Source organism: Monopterus albus, unplaced genomic scaffold (assembly GCF_001952655.1).
Source record: "Monopterus albus unplaced genomic scaffold, M_albus_1.0 scaffold32.1, whole genome shotgun sequence".
In the NCBI taxonomy this organism is placed as follows: Eukaryota; Metazoa; Chordata; class Actinopteri; order Synbranchiformes; family Synbranchidae; genus Monopterus; species Monopterus albus.
The window spans coordinates 1,175,294-1,192,240 of record NW_018127912.1 but is presented as its reverse complement, the minus strand read 5'-3'; the positions used below and the strand labels follow the sequence as shown (position 1 = coordinate 1,192,240).

At 38.8% G+C, this 16,947-nt stretch overlaps 2 protein-coding genes across 2 annotated transcripts in view; one reads left to right on the top strand and one right to left on the bottom strand.

Moving 5' to 3' along the window:
• Positions 1–5,144: 5,144 nt before the first annotated feature.
• On the top strand, positions 5,145–7,712 carry mb (myoglobin). Its single transcript, XM_020597093.1, has 4 exons — positions 5,145–5,223; positions 6,497–6,582; positions 6,841–7,060; positions 7,249–7,712. The coding sequence occupies exons 2-4, from the start codon at positions 6,500–6,502 to the stop codon at positions 7,387–7,389; spliced, it is 444 nt and encodes a 147-aa protein (XP_020452749.1). The 5' UTR covers positions 5,145–5,223; positions 6,497–6,499; the 3' UTR covers positions 7,390–7,712.
• Positions 7,713–11,592: 3,880 nt separating this feature from the next.
• The window catches only part of pane1 (proliferation associated nuclear element), a 10,423-nt gene continuing 5,068 nt past the window's right edge, over positions 11,593–16,947 (bottom strand). The window contains exons 2-6 of the mRNA XM_020596941.1: positions 16,570–16,646; positions 15,099–15,197; positions 14,695–14,774; positions 12,827–12,918; positions 11,593–11,938 (exon numbers count right to left, since the gene is read on the bottom strand). Coding sequence (XP_020452597.1) covers positions 11,789–11,938; positions 12,827–12,918; positions 14,695–14,774; positions 15,099–15,197; positions 16,570–16,646 — 498 coding nt within the window. The 3' untranslated portion in view covers positions 11,593–11,788. The remainder of the gene's footprint in view (positions 11,939–12,826; positions 12,919–14,694; positions 14,775–15,098; positions 15,198–16,569; positions 16,647–16,947) is intronic.

Here is a 16,947-nt window from a genome sequence, read left to right as displayed (position 1 = left end):
ACACATAAATATACAGTTTAATAGTACTGTGTAATACATATATATATATATATATATATATATACTGTATATATGTATATACTGTACATTGTACATATATATATAGTATAATGTATTGAACTTAAAATAATTGTAGCCTAGTTTTTAAGTTTAATTCACAGAGGTTTTCATTATACATTGCTTAATTGTTTTAGGTAACCGACTTCCTGAAAATCTAAAGTCAATTAAACTTATCTGAGCTTACAGTATAAGCTGTTATAGACTGTTTATGCAAATACAGGAATAGTTTGACACTTTGGCAAATATACATGCTTTCTAGTCAAGACTTAAATGCTGAAATATATTCAATTAATTTAGATTGTCATCACATTACCTTAATGAACTGCTCATCTCTTTAGTCTGATATCCAGACTAAGGTCAGATGACAGCTGCTCAAGCTTTACTGGAGTATAAGCTGTTTCTCAGAAAAGAATATTTTCATGTGACAAGAATGTCACAAAGGGAACAGATAATATGCATATTACAAACAACAAGAGGGTGGCATGGTGGTTAGCGCTGTTGCCTCACAGCAAGCAGGTTGTGGGTTCGCAACCTTTCTGTGTGGAGTTTGCATGTTCTCCCTGTGCTTGCGTGGGTTCTCTCCAGGTACTCCGGCTTCCTCCCACAGTCCAAAGACATGCAGCTTAGGTTGATTGGTGTCTCTAAATTGGCGGTAGGAGTGAATGTGTGCCTGTGAGTGGTTGTTGCTCTGCGTGTTGGCCCTGCAATGGACTGGCGACCTGTCCAAGGTGTACCCTGCCTGCCTTTGCCCAATTGCTGGCTTCATGACAGGAGTGAGAAAATTTATCAACTCAGCTGACGGGTCTTTTGTCCCACACAGTGACACAAAGATTTCAAGGAAAAGCCTCGAAAATGAACAAAATATATTTTAAGAATAGAAGCTTTGATTTTCCAGTCCCCTGAAATACAACCCCCAAAACGATCCCATGACTCCTCAGATTACTGCCACAGGCCGTTGCATACATTCTCCATCAGTGCACACTCATACAGACGCAGACCTTTGTTCTCCCAGTGCTCATTTGGCTTGGATTTCTGCAACTGCCACTGAGGACATGTCGGAAAACTGCCAAAATTTTCTGTTGCTTACAGAAAGTTCAGCCACATTTTCAGTCATACCTAAAAGTTAGGCTGATTAAGTGATAGCACCTCAGTGAGAGCAAGAGTCAGCTGTTTTTTTCCTCAGTCATGCAAAATTATGGGGTAGGATGTTATCAGATTCCTCTTCCCACAAGTTGGAGATAATCAGTTCCTTTTGCAACAGTGTTGTCACATGAAAATGTTTTGCTCTGAGAAGCAGCTCATGCTCAAGTAAAGGTTGGGCAGCTGTGGTCTGACCTTAGTCTGGATACAAGACAAAAGATGTGAGCGATTCACTAAGGAAAGATGATTAACTGAATATATTCCAACATTTAAGTCTTGACTCTAAAGAATGTATATTTCCCAAAGTGTCAAACGGCTCCTTTATTTGCACAAACAATCAGTAGCTTAATCAACACTGTGTTGAGTTGTTAGCTGTAGCACTAATATGTGGTGTTACGGCCCTAGAGGTTTTAAGTTGGGGATTATATTATAGAATGGGCTGTTTGTTACAGCTGCACTGGGGTTAGTACTGTGTTGTGCAGCGCTGCTTGTGTGTGTGTTCTTCTGCTCGAAATGCAGGGGGGATGCGGAGTTCTGTGGGTGTGTGGTGTGGCACAACATGTCCCACCCCTCAGTGGATGTGATTGGGCTATGAAGGAAATCTCTGCTTCAAGGGGATTGGCCCCTACGTGTCGAACTGTGATAAAGGTAGCCAGTTCATCATTCATCATGCAGCTGTCATAGGAGAAAGACAGCTGTCCCTGCAGCTTTGTGAATTCTGTGTTAGCCAGCTCTGGTTAGTATGTTGATTGCAGTGGTGGAAAGTAACTAAGTACATGTACTCAAGTACTGTACCTAAGTACTGTTTTGAGGTATCTGTACTTTACTTGAGTATTTTCATTTTCTGTTACTTCATACTTTGACTTCACTACATTTTAGAGGTAAATATTGTACTTTTTACTGTATTACATTTATTTTATAACTTTAGCTACTAGTTACTTTCATACAAAAAAATACAGTATGATTATAAGACTTCACTGATCTATGGTGGAAAATTCACAAGCTAATTCAAATTAAATGCATATAAACTAGTTAAAACTAGCTCCCCCTTTACCAACATTAAATGTGATGTACACAATAATGCATCAGTAATTATAAGACAATAATAAAATATAAAGGAATGTAAAATGTGTCATTTTGCATGATGACTACTTTCAGTACTTTAAGAATGTTTTGAGGCTAATACTTTTGTACTTTTACTAAAATAGCATTTTGAATGCAGGTCTTTTACTTGTAACAGAGTCTTTTTACATTTTTTTGTGTTATGTTCCTGTTGTATTTTTATTTACTTCCTTCACCTGCTGCTTTAAAGTGCCTTAGATTTGTATTATTGCTCATCTACTTTATATTTCACTTGTATTTTGTGGCATTCATGTGGACGGCAAAGTAAGAATTTCATTGTACAGGAAAACACGTTTCCTAACTGTGCATATGACAAATAAACACTTTGACCTTTGTTGTATTGCTAATTTTACTTAAGTAAAAGATCTGAGTACTTCTTCCACCACTGGGTGATTGTTTGGGAGTTATCCCATTTTGGTTTGACAAGACTTCAATCAGTTGCCTGTTTGGAGGTTTTGTACTGCTACTTACCTTAGGCACGGGCCGGTACATTCATTATCAGCTGGGGCTTTAGTAGCACGTTTGATGGACTCCTTCTAGAGCTGTGCCTTACTCTTCCTTTTTGTTTGTGTTTGCAATGTGTTACACCTTGAAGTCTGATGTCAAGTTTCACTCATTAACGTCAGTGGTTGCTTGGAGCGCTCATAACTTTTTGATTTGTTTGATAAGTTTAGTTTGATTTAGTTGCTTGTTTTGTTCATTTTCTTTATTTTGTTCAAATTATCTGGTTTTCTTTTTTCCTTTGCAAATAGTTGTAAATAGTTGGCATTTGTGTAGCCTTATTTACCACTGTATGTCACTAATAGTTCTATAAATAAACACCTGGCATGAAGCCATTGCATCCGGTTATTTCAAATGTTAGTCCCTTCCCTTAGTGCTACCTGGGCTGGTAACATTTGGGTCCAATTTTTTACCATGATACATCCTGAAAGATTCATCAGCCCTTGGCGGCTCACAGTACAAACAGGACACACTTGGGATAAGCTACGACAACTGTAGTTCCACTAGTGGTTACTCTGAGAACAACATGTTGTGGGGCGACTGTGGTTCAGTGGGTAGAGCGGTCATCTCCCACCCAGAGGGTTGGAGGTTTGAAACACAGTGCCTGCAGTCCACATGTCGACGTGTCCTTGGGCAAGACACCAAACCCTCAAGTTGCCCCCAATGGTTAGAGCCATCAGTGTGAGTTGGTGCCACAGATGGCTGCCTTGGTTCTGTACCAGAAACAAATTCCTTGTGTGTGTAACATACTTGGCCAAATAAAGGTGATTATCCTGATTATTATCCTAACAGTTATCTAGCTAACAACTAATCGTTAACTAACTGTTAAACTAGCTACATTAGCTAGCTTAACAGGGTGAAAAATGTCCATCAAAGTGGTTATGATTAAACAAACAAATAATGTACTGTTCTGTTAACACATGCATTCAGTGACCTGTTGTTAAAGCCTCCTCCCTCACTGTGGTACTTCTTAAATCCTTGGGTCCTGTGCCTGTGTTCTAAATTTGTTTCAGTTATCTAGCTATGTGCTGCGCTTAGACATGAGAATCATAAAAGGGACTACTGGTTCCTAGAGGTTACATGGTAGTGCCCCTAGTGGTTATTTTGAGAATAACATGCAGCATATGCAGCCAAACCAACCCGTGTTTATCGTTTTCCAAAAATGTCAACCCTGTGGATCTCACCCAGGGACACTGTCACCTTTATTCGTTTACTGTTACTGTTAAAACATAGAAAAAATACTATACAAAATCATGAACAAATACTTTTATGTGATATGTCACATTGTGTGTTAATATGCAGTCAATGTATTACACCATAAATATAGGCTTTAGATAAGGGTTCACCTTGTCGTGTTAATAATTAATACAGTCACCTCAGACAAAATGTAGAGGGGAACACACATTTAAAACCCTTGACACATAAATGATTACATCTAAATCTACTGTATAAACAATTTCCCTGTTGATTAAAGACAATGTGTAGTATGTACAAATGTGCATCCACTTATTAACCATAACCCAATTACTTTATCTATTGTACTTGTTGGTAGTTTAGTGCTGTACTGTGGGGTCGGCCCCACCTAATGGTCACCAAATACATTTGAAGGCTGTGAGATGATTCATGGGGGAGGAACCAAAAAAAAGGTTCAATTCTGAAAAAAAAGTAATCTGTATTAATTTGTCAGACTTTTCTCAAATATGTGTGAAATTTTAATTCTTTGGGGTATTAGTCCTATTTAAAAATAGTGTAACTGTTGATAGATTTTCCTAAATGGAAATTTTCACACAGCCTTACGAGAATATTATTTTTACAGTGCACCAGTCTAGTTGCTTACAGAAGCAGATGGTTGAATGATTGTATTATATTTATTATGTATGATACTTATAATCAAAACAACATGTGTGTGTCCTGCAAAGAAACTGGACACCTGCTAGCTTTTTGAAATAGTTTCAATAAAAACTGAATTCTACAACCTTTGCCAAAGGAGGATTTACTACAGGGCCAAAAATCTGCTGGATTAGTTTTTGCTAGGTCTAAGTATAGGCAGTATAGAAACACCACATCATGCTGGATCTAACAACACTCCACCTGACCTAGTTTAAAATCACTGTCCCGTGAGTCTAGTGGGTTAGTGAATCAAGTGTTCTTTTGTTATGTATTGCATATAATCACAACAAAGACGCCGTTTGTGTGGAATCAAAAGTTTCCAGATTAAGCTTAGAGGTATTGAGAACACTTTGAAAGACGTGCAGTGAGAGAGGTAGATGGGTGGGAGGGCTGGAATAATTTGGTCACAGGACAGAGAGAGGGTGTATAAAAGGTCCACTTTGTGGGGAGGGGTTAATTCAGGCCCAGAAGAACTGGTATCGTCACCCAGGATATCTTACTACTTTGCAGGTAGGTGCTCTCTTAGTAGTTTCATGATTTAATCTTTGAATAATTTCCATTTATTGGTAAAATGTCTTGATTTAGTGAATACTGACAAATCATAACGTGTTGATTAATGCAGAATTAAAATGTAAAATTAGTAATGGAGTAATGCAATGTTAGGGAAATCAGAATAAAAAAACACACTTCACCCTGTTTTGGCTATTTGGCATGCAGAGAAATTGTAAAGAATTTTTTTTTCATGAAATTTAAAGTAATATAGCCATTTTATAATGTCAGTGAATGAAAACACGCCATCCACTGCTACTACAAAAGCTATACTAGGAGATTAAAGTGTAGAAAATAGTGGTTTAGAACCAAAATGCCTCAGAAACAACATCAATCTTTGCTAATTCTGGGTCACTGAAAACAAAAATATCTAAAATCGTTGATTGCCTCTGGTTTGTAAGATTCAGTGTATGCATTTTGGTTTAAAATGGCAAACTTTGTCAAATTCCAAAAAGAAATATTTCTGAGCAAAACCAGAAATTAGAAGCAAAACTCTTGACAAAATGACAAAACGATGTGCTTTTGCAGCAAGCTTCTTAGTTGAAGCATTAGGCTGGTATTATGTCTCAGGCAGTACAAGCCACACATTGTTTGTTCATCTAAGGCGCTTTTTATGTTAATACCTCAAGCCCAGACATTAGGCTCTTTGTTATATACAGCAGCCCATTTTCTCTCCTGGAGTCACAGAGCGCCTTTATCTTTCTTGTCAGTCACGTTTTGCCATTGGGTTTTGCACGCCACCATACAACTTCAATGGCAAACTAAAAAGAGAAACACCTTTAGCCAATCGGCTCTTTTAAAGGCTGCATTTAATTTCAGCACCTCAAAACCCATAAACATTAGGACATTTTAATTTGGAAGCAGAAAAGTTTTTCTTAATTGTAGGCCAGTGTAATTGTCCTTGAAGGTAAACGTATCTATTGTTCACTTTCCCTTCTCTCTATTTGAGTGCCAGCTTTAAGAGTTGTATCTGGTTTCACTTCGCATACATTATGCAGGGCTACACTGAGGTCACATTACAGACTCAGAGAGGGCAAATGACGGAAGTTTCCCTCAACTGTAGTGAAATAATCGGATAAGACTGTTTGTGTAAGTCACATAAACGTTACATGATGAGAAGATTTCTCTTTCTTTCCCTCTGACTTTCTTTTGGCACTCAGAACTTTTTATATTATTTGTCAAATCACCCTTCTGTAAGGCTTTTTTGACCCCTTTATCTCTTCTCCCTCCTCAGATCATGGCTGACTATGATGCTGTTTTGAAGAACTGGGGTCCAGTGGATGCAGACCCTGCCAAATATGGGGGCCTTGTTCTGGTCCGGTCAGTTACTCTGAAAGATAAGATGAGTCATTTCTGTAGCCCAGGAGGTTTGCAGGGTGGTAGCCAGGGTCCACACCTAATGCAATTCTGCTTTTAATTATGTGGACTTTATTTATTCATGTCAGTGTTCTGTTATTTTTTCTCTAAGGTTTATGGGCAGTTTCACAGCCAGTAATAAAAATCAGGTGAAGAAACCCTGTCTCCTGGTGGCATCTTATTTCTGGTGAATCCGCTCATGTTTTTTTTTTTTTTTAACAGTTTATTCACAGAGCACCCAGAAACCCAGAAGCTGTTCCCTAAGTTTGCTGGGATTGCTCACGGTGATCTGGCTGGTAACGCAGCTATTTCTGCCCACGGTGCCATTGTGCTGAAGAAACTTAGTGAACTGTTGAAGGCCAAAGGCAGCCACGGTGCCATCATCAAACCTCTGGCCCAGAGTCACGCCACTAAGCACAAGATCCCTATCAACAACTTCAGGGTGAGATTTTTTAATATCTTCCTTTGATTCTTCCTCATATACGGCAAAGTAAGAATTTCATTGTACAGGGAAACATGTTTCCTAACTGTGCATATGACAAATAAACACTTTGACTTTGATATATTAGTAACTTGCATCTTATTTTATATAACTTGAATTTAAAGCAGTTTGTATAATTTTCTCTTCAGCTTATTGGTGACGTCATTGTTAAAGTCTTGGGTGAGAAAGGCATACTTGACGCAGCTGGGCAGCACGCCCTGAACAACATTTTCCCCATTATCATTGGTGACCTTGAGGCCGGCTACAAAGAGCATGGCTTCAGTGGCTAAAGAGTAAAGTCACACCATGAAGAAGAAATCTTCCACATGGAACAGCATTTGTTTTGGTTTTTTTTTAAAGTTCTGATCTTGATTAATTAAAAAATGTACTATAGCATTACAATCAACTACAGCTTGAAATGTTACCATTGAATTGAAGATCAAAAGAACATAAGCTTCATAAATGTAGCTTTGATTTCAGAGTTATTGTATCAGATCATGTTGGATTTCATAGATATCCTGCTCTGTAATAAATATCGGTTTTATTTCAGTTAAATTTGATTGATCTTGTTCAGTATTCCTAACAGGATGTAAACATGTCTCCCAATGATCAATAAAACTCCTTCACTCTACTCTGCCTATTTTTTTGTTATCCCAGGTTTTATTCATTCCAGTTTCTACTTTTACTTTGTTACTTACCTCCTGTGCCCTCTGTGCTAGGTGACTGGCATTGTAAATCTGTTTCACTAAATGCCGGTCATGGTTTACAAATAATAAAATCAGTGCAGCACATTATCAGAGTCAAACAGCCCAGACAATAATCAGGTCAACATTATAACTCTTCACATCAAGTATTTGAGCACACACATGCACATGCTGTACACGGTCTAGCAAGCAAATACACACAGTCATGTGTTTAGTAAAACCCTCCACTTGAATGCGTCATGCACAGCAATGTCACCTCATGCTGTGCAAACCCCTCATGTTCATCTGTCTGCAGCTCCTTCTATTCTCAGCCACATGATTCATGTGGACGTGACAGTGCAGAGCAGCCAGTACTTAGTCTCTTTCATAGCAGCCATTTTAGGGACTTTATCACTACTGTAAACTGACAAACCTGCTCGAACCCAGAGTGAACCCTGAGTCTCAATTCTAGCCCTTAAATTGCTTCAGTGCCACCATTAAAGCTTTTGTCAATCCTGCTTCAGCTGCATGGGTCTGGAATGATTCCTTAATTAAATCTCAGCTTAGCTTGTCATCTATTTGGTCATATTACAATCCTATATGAAGCCATGAGCTTAAGCTACAGTATACTTGTGACCCCTAAAGCAAAGTCATGACTATATGAATCAGACAGACATTTCTTCTTTACATACCGTTCCATCTGGGTGAGTATTGGAGGGCTGGAGAGGTGGAAGTATTCAATGGTATTTGATGTGTCAAACTGTTTTAACTGATAAAATTCAAAGATATTACCTTATTGTTAAAGAAAAAAAAAACATGCAAAGACACACATCTTAGAGACTGGAAGCAGAAGATGTATTTTTAGCCACAGTTGCAGACTGGCAGTATCAGCTTGGACCATTGCTTTGGTCCAGACAGAAATATCTCGACAGCTGTCTGATGGATTGCCATGAAATCTGGGACAGACATTCATGGCCACCAGACAATGAATGCTAAAGACTCAGGCAATCCCCTGCCTTTCGTCTAGCTCCAACATAAGGTTGACATTTGCAATTCAGAGTGCAACAGCTTGACAACTATAGGAAGAACTCAAATGACAATAGCTACAGATATCTGTGCTTCCCAGAGGATAAATCCTAAAAACCTTGATGATCCAGATTTCTCTTGTAGAGTCATCAACAGGTCAAATTTTTCATTACTATTCAGTGAAATATCTCAACATATAGCTTGACAGATTGACAAACAAATTTGCACACACACTCATGGTTCCCAGATGATGAATCCTAATAATTTTAATGATTCCCTGACTAGGCCTATTTTAGAACCATCACCAGGCTGACCTTTTAAAAACTGAAATATATCAACTAATATAATCGTAATAAAACTAAACATTCATGATGCCATGACATTTCATCTAGCACCATCAACACATACCTGAAAAACCAATGACATTCCTTCAGTTTGTGCTGTTAGCATGCTAACGCGCTAAACTCAGTGAAAATGGTAAATGCCATGCCTTCTAAGCATGTTAGCATTCTGATGTATTTAGCTAAGCACCTTTTTGCTAAAATACAGCTGTAGATTCTTAGTCTGGTTGCTTGGCAATTGGCGCGTGTATCCTTTTTGAAAATTAACCAACTATTAATCCACTGTTTCAACTCTAGATGTAATTTATGCCACTGTGGTTGTACCTCCTGCTAGGCAGAGGAATGGCTTAGGGCTAATTCTTGACTAGAATAGCAATGCAGACAACAGGTGAAGATGATAATGCCAATGATAATGCCATCTTATTCAAAGGTCTGACCTTTACTTGCCATAACTGCTGGGTTGATTGTAAAGGTCACAAAACCGCATAAATGATCAAACAAATCGTATAAATGGCACATTAGAAGTAACTCACAGTAAATGTTTTGTCCTTAGACTTTGAACTTCAATAAAACACCCTGAGCAAGCTTCCCATGACTTGCTGCTACAATGATCATACTGTTTGACTCATTACGTGGAAAGCAGTCATTTGTTTTGCCAGTCAAGTGTTTACCATGATTTAAATAAGTAAAAGAGCCAACAGTGTATCATTAACATTTCCAGGTCCCCCTGACTCCCTGTTGTCTTTTCTGACTTGATTCCATAGCACCATTGTGTGTGTGTGTGCGCGTACTTTAGTGCAGACGTGACACAAGGCACAGCATCTCTGGTCACAACTCTGCCTCCCCCCACTCTTTCTCCCTCTGACGTTTGCACAACTGTTGACTGAGCTGAGGTCAAACTGGTTGATAGTGTAGCATAAGCAGTATACTGTACGTCTGATATCAAACTAAACGTCATAGTATGGTAAATGTAAGAAAAATCTCCATGCAACAATGCAACTTGTTGAAAGTAATGAACCATGTTCAACTGTCATGTGTTCTACAAAAACTCAAATAATTATCATGTGGAAGTGAGTATTAACCAGAGTGATCTGAATTTTTATAGGCATTTAAATATCTAATTTAATCACAAATGGATTCTTAATGTTGGAAATTAATTGCCACAGATTTTATAGCACTAAAATGTTTAACTTTGAAAACCATCTATCTGGAAGTGTGTGGTCTGAACTCCTCCTTTTATTGTGCAACTTCAGCAAATTTATTTCCAGGACTTTTAGGGTTCAATTCAAATAAACTAACTAATCAAAAAACATTTTCTATTACTCAAATTCAACTAACTCGGTTCAAACTGAAAAACTTAAAAGACAAAAAAGATACAACATTCAGATCAGACCATCTAGGACACCATGCAGCAAGTTTTAGATCTGAGGGTACAGAATTTGAGCAGTTTTCAGGTTTGCAAAATTTTAAATTACCAGCTTCAAAAGGATTTTTCAGATTTGTTTTTTATAGTAAAACACCTTCAGTGCTAAAAATTCAACACCAACAATTCAGTGGTGATTAACGATCACACTTAGGTATCCAGTTGCTTATTAGATTCATGTGGCCCCATCGTTATTTGCTTCCATAATTGTGATGCATATGGCGGTAGCAGTTGTTTTTCAGATGCAGGTTTTAGAATAATAAATATAGACCATAAACATTGGTTATCTGAAATTAGATAAACCATCATTTTGAAATGTCCTTGCTGAGTTTCTTTCTAAGAGTTCAGCTTTGCATCTAGAAGCAGTTCATCAGAAATGTACTTTAAAATACCTGGCAGGATCCATGCCAACATTTTTTTTAACAAAAATACACTAAGATAATGTTCAGACATGTTTTACTCATAATAGATGTATTTTATTTTATTGTACTGACACTAAGCTTTGCTGATAAAAGCATTCCAGACAGTTCAAATGTCTGAAACCAGAAAAACACAGAGTACATGGTGTAGAAATCAAACTATGCATTATAATTATTCACTCTTCAAAGCAGAAAACAAATTGCAGTTTTGAAGAATGCTGTACAGCATCACGTTGATATCATAGCACCGTTTCATTTTAAGACCCTGCAAACTCAGACTGGTGTTTTCAATCTGGCTGATTAGACCTCGGCTTAGGGGAAGGCCGGCTGGAAACTACGTCATGTCACCAGATCCCTTTTCTACTAAGAAAGATCAAGCTGTAATCTGCCCAGGACTGTACATTCTTACACAATCCTGCATCCAACAATAATTAATTAGTTAATTAACATATACAGAGGCAGGATTGTTCATGGCCATGTTTATGGTGCATCTGCCTTTACTAAATTTACCTTACAGTCACGTTTATATGGACCTCAGTTATAGTATAATAGATATTATTTTGAATGTGGACTTCACAAATAGTGACCCGTTCTATTAATATGCACAAAAATAAAAACACACAAGGAACACTACTGTAAGGTGCAAACAGAAAGTGCAGCTGCCAAAAGTTAAATCACTAACATGTAATGTAAAATAATTAAAATGAAACATCATGGCTACACATCACCTGTTAAAGCAATAAATGCATATATATATATATATACACACAATAAAGTCAAGAAATCATTCAAAGGAACTAGTCAAAGCTCGGCTGGTCAATGTCTGGGGGCACGGTGCACTGGGCCAGGATGGACATGTAGAGAGATGTCGTTATGGGAACATGTCCGGCCGCCACCTTCAGGATGGTCAGTAACCTCTCTGCAGCACTGGCCACACCGTCTGCTGTCTGCAGGGGAGGAACATTATACAGGACTGCTTTGAAACTAACAGGAAAATGCACTATAGAGACATTTTGTGCTCTGTTGTCAAAAGCAGCACAGAAACCCCAAACTGCAGAAACACTGAGCTACACAATCAATAAGCACAAATCGAATTTGAGATCATCAGAAAAATTTAGTTTTCATGATCAAAATGGCCAAACTATGAAAATATTAGAGAAATCTAGTAGGCGTGCTATGACCTACAATTGTTTTTTCATGTGACTCTTTTTTCAGTACTTTCCAGCAGTATATAACACTAATTTCTAAGGGCATTACTAATATAATTGATGGGACCTGATCCAGAGAAGAGGAAGAAAATGAATGGGTGGATTAACCAATGTAAAATGATTCATTTAGGTACTTTACTAAAACGTGCCCATTACAAACCAACAATCTTCCAAACTACTGTAGTTAGTGACTGTTTGCCTGATGGCATTGAGTGAAAAGCCACAAAGGAAAAAAGGAGGATTGAACAGCCACCTGCATTCACAATCCCCTATATACACAATGGCACTTTCATCTTGTAGGTACATGTCTTCCCACAACCCATACTAATGTACTCTGTGCTGCTGTTGAACTGTGCTGCATTATACAGAGGTTTTTTTATTTAGCCAACCCTCATTGATATAAATGGGGTAGGCAAAATAACACAATACAATAATAGAGTGTAACTCAATACATCTCAACAGCACTGCAAATCATAGCTTTAAATCTGATCATACAGTTGAATCAACCTCTAAATAGTTTGAACAAAAGAAGAACATTAGCACCTTCATAAAGGGAGGATTTATTGCAGGACTGAAGGAATGGAGTGTCAAGCCTACTTCATGGTTGTGACAAAAGCAGATACAAACCTGATCCTCTACAAACAGCAGGGGGCAGTGAAACAAAGCAGCCAGCTTTCTGACAGCATCCAGACGCTCAGCGGGGACTGAAACGCTACGAGCTACAGGAGACAGAAGAAGAAAGCTCTGTTCACATTACAGGCCTTGATGCTCAAGTCTTATCTTTATCTTTTTGTGTGGATGGTTCAGATTCATGTTGGTAAGAGACATGTATCCGGCTCCAGTGTGAACACTGTCAAGGTCCAAAACTGCCACACGTGCAGATTTAACTGAAAGTTGAGTTACATGCATACAACAATAACAGCAGCATTGTTTGTGCGAAGGTCTAATTGCTCAAATCCCTGAAAAAACACTGTTACAATATGTTCCTTCCAGTTTGGTGTGATCAGAAGCTACATAAATGTTAAACAAAAGTAAAATGTCCCCATCTCTCTACTGACCCTGTACATGTTGCTGCTCTCCTCAATGTTTATTTTTACTGGTCTGTGAGGGGCTGACATTGAATGATGATCACAATATGCGAATGTGCAGAAGAGTGAGACACTGATAAAACCGCATGAACTCTGACCTAGAGCAGGGATGGGGCTGTATATTTCTGTCAGAACCCAACCCGTGCCAGAGAGTGTGGTATCAAAACCTGACAAGCTTATAGTTTATAATGTTCAAACCCAACCTGAGCCCAACACAGCTGAGTTTGTACGGCGTTTTTATTCTTATCATTAAACGAAGAAGACATTGAATGCTCCAGCCATCTTTGAACCCGACTAGAACAAAATTTATAAATTTCAGTTTGAACCACAGCCCGAGCCCTCGGGTACCGGGGGGTCTTCTTGGGCTCATTTCCACACTCAAGGTCAGAGGTCACACATCCCTGAAAACATCAGATCTGAGCCACATGAAGGATAAAAAAAGATGAGCCACTTCAGCAGGTAACATGTACATAGCACAAGTGACTCCGATATTTATTTTTTTGTGGATGTGTGAACAAGCCAAATCAGATTTTTTGGAATCAGATCTGAATCCTGCTCCTAGATTTGAGTCTTTCCTAGTCTCACTCCTCTGCACATATAGCCTGTCGTCATCATTCAGCATCGGCCCCGCAGAGACCAGTAAAAATAAACATCAGAGAGCAACAACAGGGACACGCATCAGTGGAAAGTCGAGGTTGCAAACTAGAATGAAGGTGTCATAACCGAGCTGTTTTTGAGGACACTGTGCACAGATTACGCTATTGTTGTTATGCTTGTAAGCACGTGACTTACGTGTCCTTTAAAACTGTGCATTAGTGTCGGTTTAATATGTCAGTGGTGTTCAAATTGGAGCCAGATACGCATCAATTACAAACATGAATGTGAACCATTGTCACAAAAAGATCAGATCTGACAAACAGACTGAACTGAATATTAACACCTGTAATATGAATGTAGCCTAAAAAAGACATGGAAAAAAGATGAACTACGACTTAACAACACAGGAATGGATGAGGTATATACATTGTGAAAAATGATTAATCTTAAGATGCTCCATTTCATCCTTTTGCTCTCATTTAGTCCTCCTTCATGCAATTCAAGCAGGCAGCGTGCCAACGAATACCTGAAAGGATTTAAATGGTAAATGGTCTTATACTTGTATAGCGCCTTTCTATGCTTTTACAGCACACTCAAAGCGCTTTCACATTATTCGGCCATTCACCCATTCACACTCCCAAGCGCTCACACATTCACACACCGGTGACATCACTGGGAACAACTGGGGGTTCAGTGTCTTGCTCAAGGACACCTCGACATGTTGACTGGACAAGTCGGGAATCGAACTGCTAATCCTCTGGTTAGGAAACGACCCGCTCTACCTCCACAGCCGCACCCCCCATTACATACCATTAGTGACCAAGAAGCACACTTTTCCAAGAAAGTATCCACAGTCCAAATATTTCAGGGAAGCTTCTGCTGACTCAAAACTGTGAAAAGAAGAAGAATGAACTATTAAATCACATCACCCATACCTGTAACTGACACAACATACAAAGTGTAGACCAAACCACACAACAGAAATTAGTAGCTCTTTTCTATATAATGATAAAATCAATCTTCCAGTTCATTAGAAAGAAAAATTTGCTTCTTGGTACCAGTCACACAGCTGTGGGAGGCGTGTTTAACTCAAGCAGTACAATACACAAGCACTACAATACAGAGCAGATACTTTACCTGTGTCCTCAAGCGACCAGGAAAGGTACACTGGTGAGAAATTTAACATGAATAGGATTTGAGGATGTGAGTGTTACCTGAGCTCTGAGGTCAGATTGATGATGAACACCACCAGGTCGATTCTTGGACGACTGGTCTCGTTCTCTGTGGGCACAGGGAGACTCTTGGCAAGTCTCCTGTAGGTACAAATAATGGTGATTGTTGTCAGGATGAATACGCTCACTGATACCGATATGTAGCAAAGAGAGGGGGGTAATGCTATGCTATGCTACTCTCAATGGGGACGAGTGTTAGAGATGGGAAAGATTTTCCAGTGTTTGTGAGTTGTAAATGAAGTGTGCAAATAATATTATTTACGGTCAGTGGCCATTTTATTAGGTACATCTTTCTAAAACTGAGTACGACCTCCCCTTTGCTTCTAGAATAGCCTGAATTCTTCCTGGCATGGATTCAACAAGGTGTTGGGAACTTTCCTTAGAGATCCCGGTCCATGTTGACATGATCACATCGCACTTGCTGCAGAGCTGTCATCTGCACATTCATGCTACAAATCCCCTGTTCCACCACACCCTCAGCTCTGTTGGACTGAGATGTAATGAGTGGGGAGGCCACTGAAGTGGAATGAGCCGATTGTAATATTTGTGGAACTGCTTGACATGACGTGCTTCTGTACATAGCACGTTATTCAGGTGAAAGTAGCCATTTATTAGATGGACAGACTGTGGCCATAAAGGCATGAATATGGTCAGCAAATATAGCTCAGGTTGGCTTTGACATTTAAATCATGCTCATCTGGTATTAGATGTCCTAATGTGTGTCAGGAAAATATCCCCATTAGCATTAAACTGCTAGTAGCATGACTGGATGACACAAAGAAGGATGGATCCATGGATTGATGGTGATAAGCTAATTTCTAACCCCACCATCAGCATGTGGCAGCAGAAAGCAAGATTTGTTAGAACATTTTTCCCATTTTGCATTGCTCAATTTTGTCAATCCGTGCTCACTGTAGCCTCAGTTTCCTGTTCTTAGTTGACAAGAGTAGAACCTGGAGTGGTCTTCTGCTACTTTAGTCAATCTACTTTCATAAAACTGTAGCTCACTGGGTGCTTTTTATTTTTTACAGCATTCCAATGCTTGGTATGAACATTATATTACATGCAAGTACCAAGTGGGATAGTGAAGCTTTCAGAAAAATGTGTTTCCTGATTCATAATTCCAGCTTGTATTTTAACATAACCGTAATTTGGCAGTGGGAAACTGATAATTAAGAAAAGTCAGATATACTGTGAAGGCAGTGCAAGTCTTGCATTAAACCTTAAAAGTATGCAAAATGTTTTGTTAAATCTAAATCAGTTTGTTCGCCAAGATTTTGATAAAAACTCAGTTTTTAGTAGATACTCTGGTACAGTTGCATTAGTTAAACAGACATATTTAAAAATTATATAAAAAATGAGTAGCAGATAGTGTCTCCAGGTGAGTGCATCATGACAATTTGCTGTGTCAGACAGATGACTTCAGCAGTTTACCCGAGGATGCAGTACTTACACATTGACAATGACACTGCTCTCCTCCACCAGAGCATCAGCTAAGCTCTGCTGAAACTGCTCCTCATTTTCCACCAGCTGGAGGAGAAAAACACTCAGTGAGCACAGAACCTGATGATAACATCCTGCCCTAGAAGAAGAACAGAAGAAACTTTTAAATCTGTTTTATGCTTTTTAAAAACATGGCATCTTATTCACTGGAGCCTGATGTGTACCATTCTGAGGTGCCGGTAATTGACTTTAGCATTGTGAGCAACTTACTTAAATTTTGCCATATTTCATTGTTTTATTTTTATGCACCCATCACCCGGGTGACGGATCAGACTAAGAGCAGTTCAAAAGCCCTTTATGAATAGAATAAAATCAAGGACCGTGACGT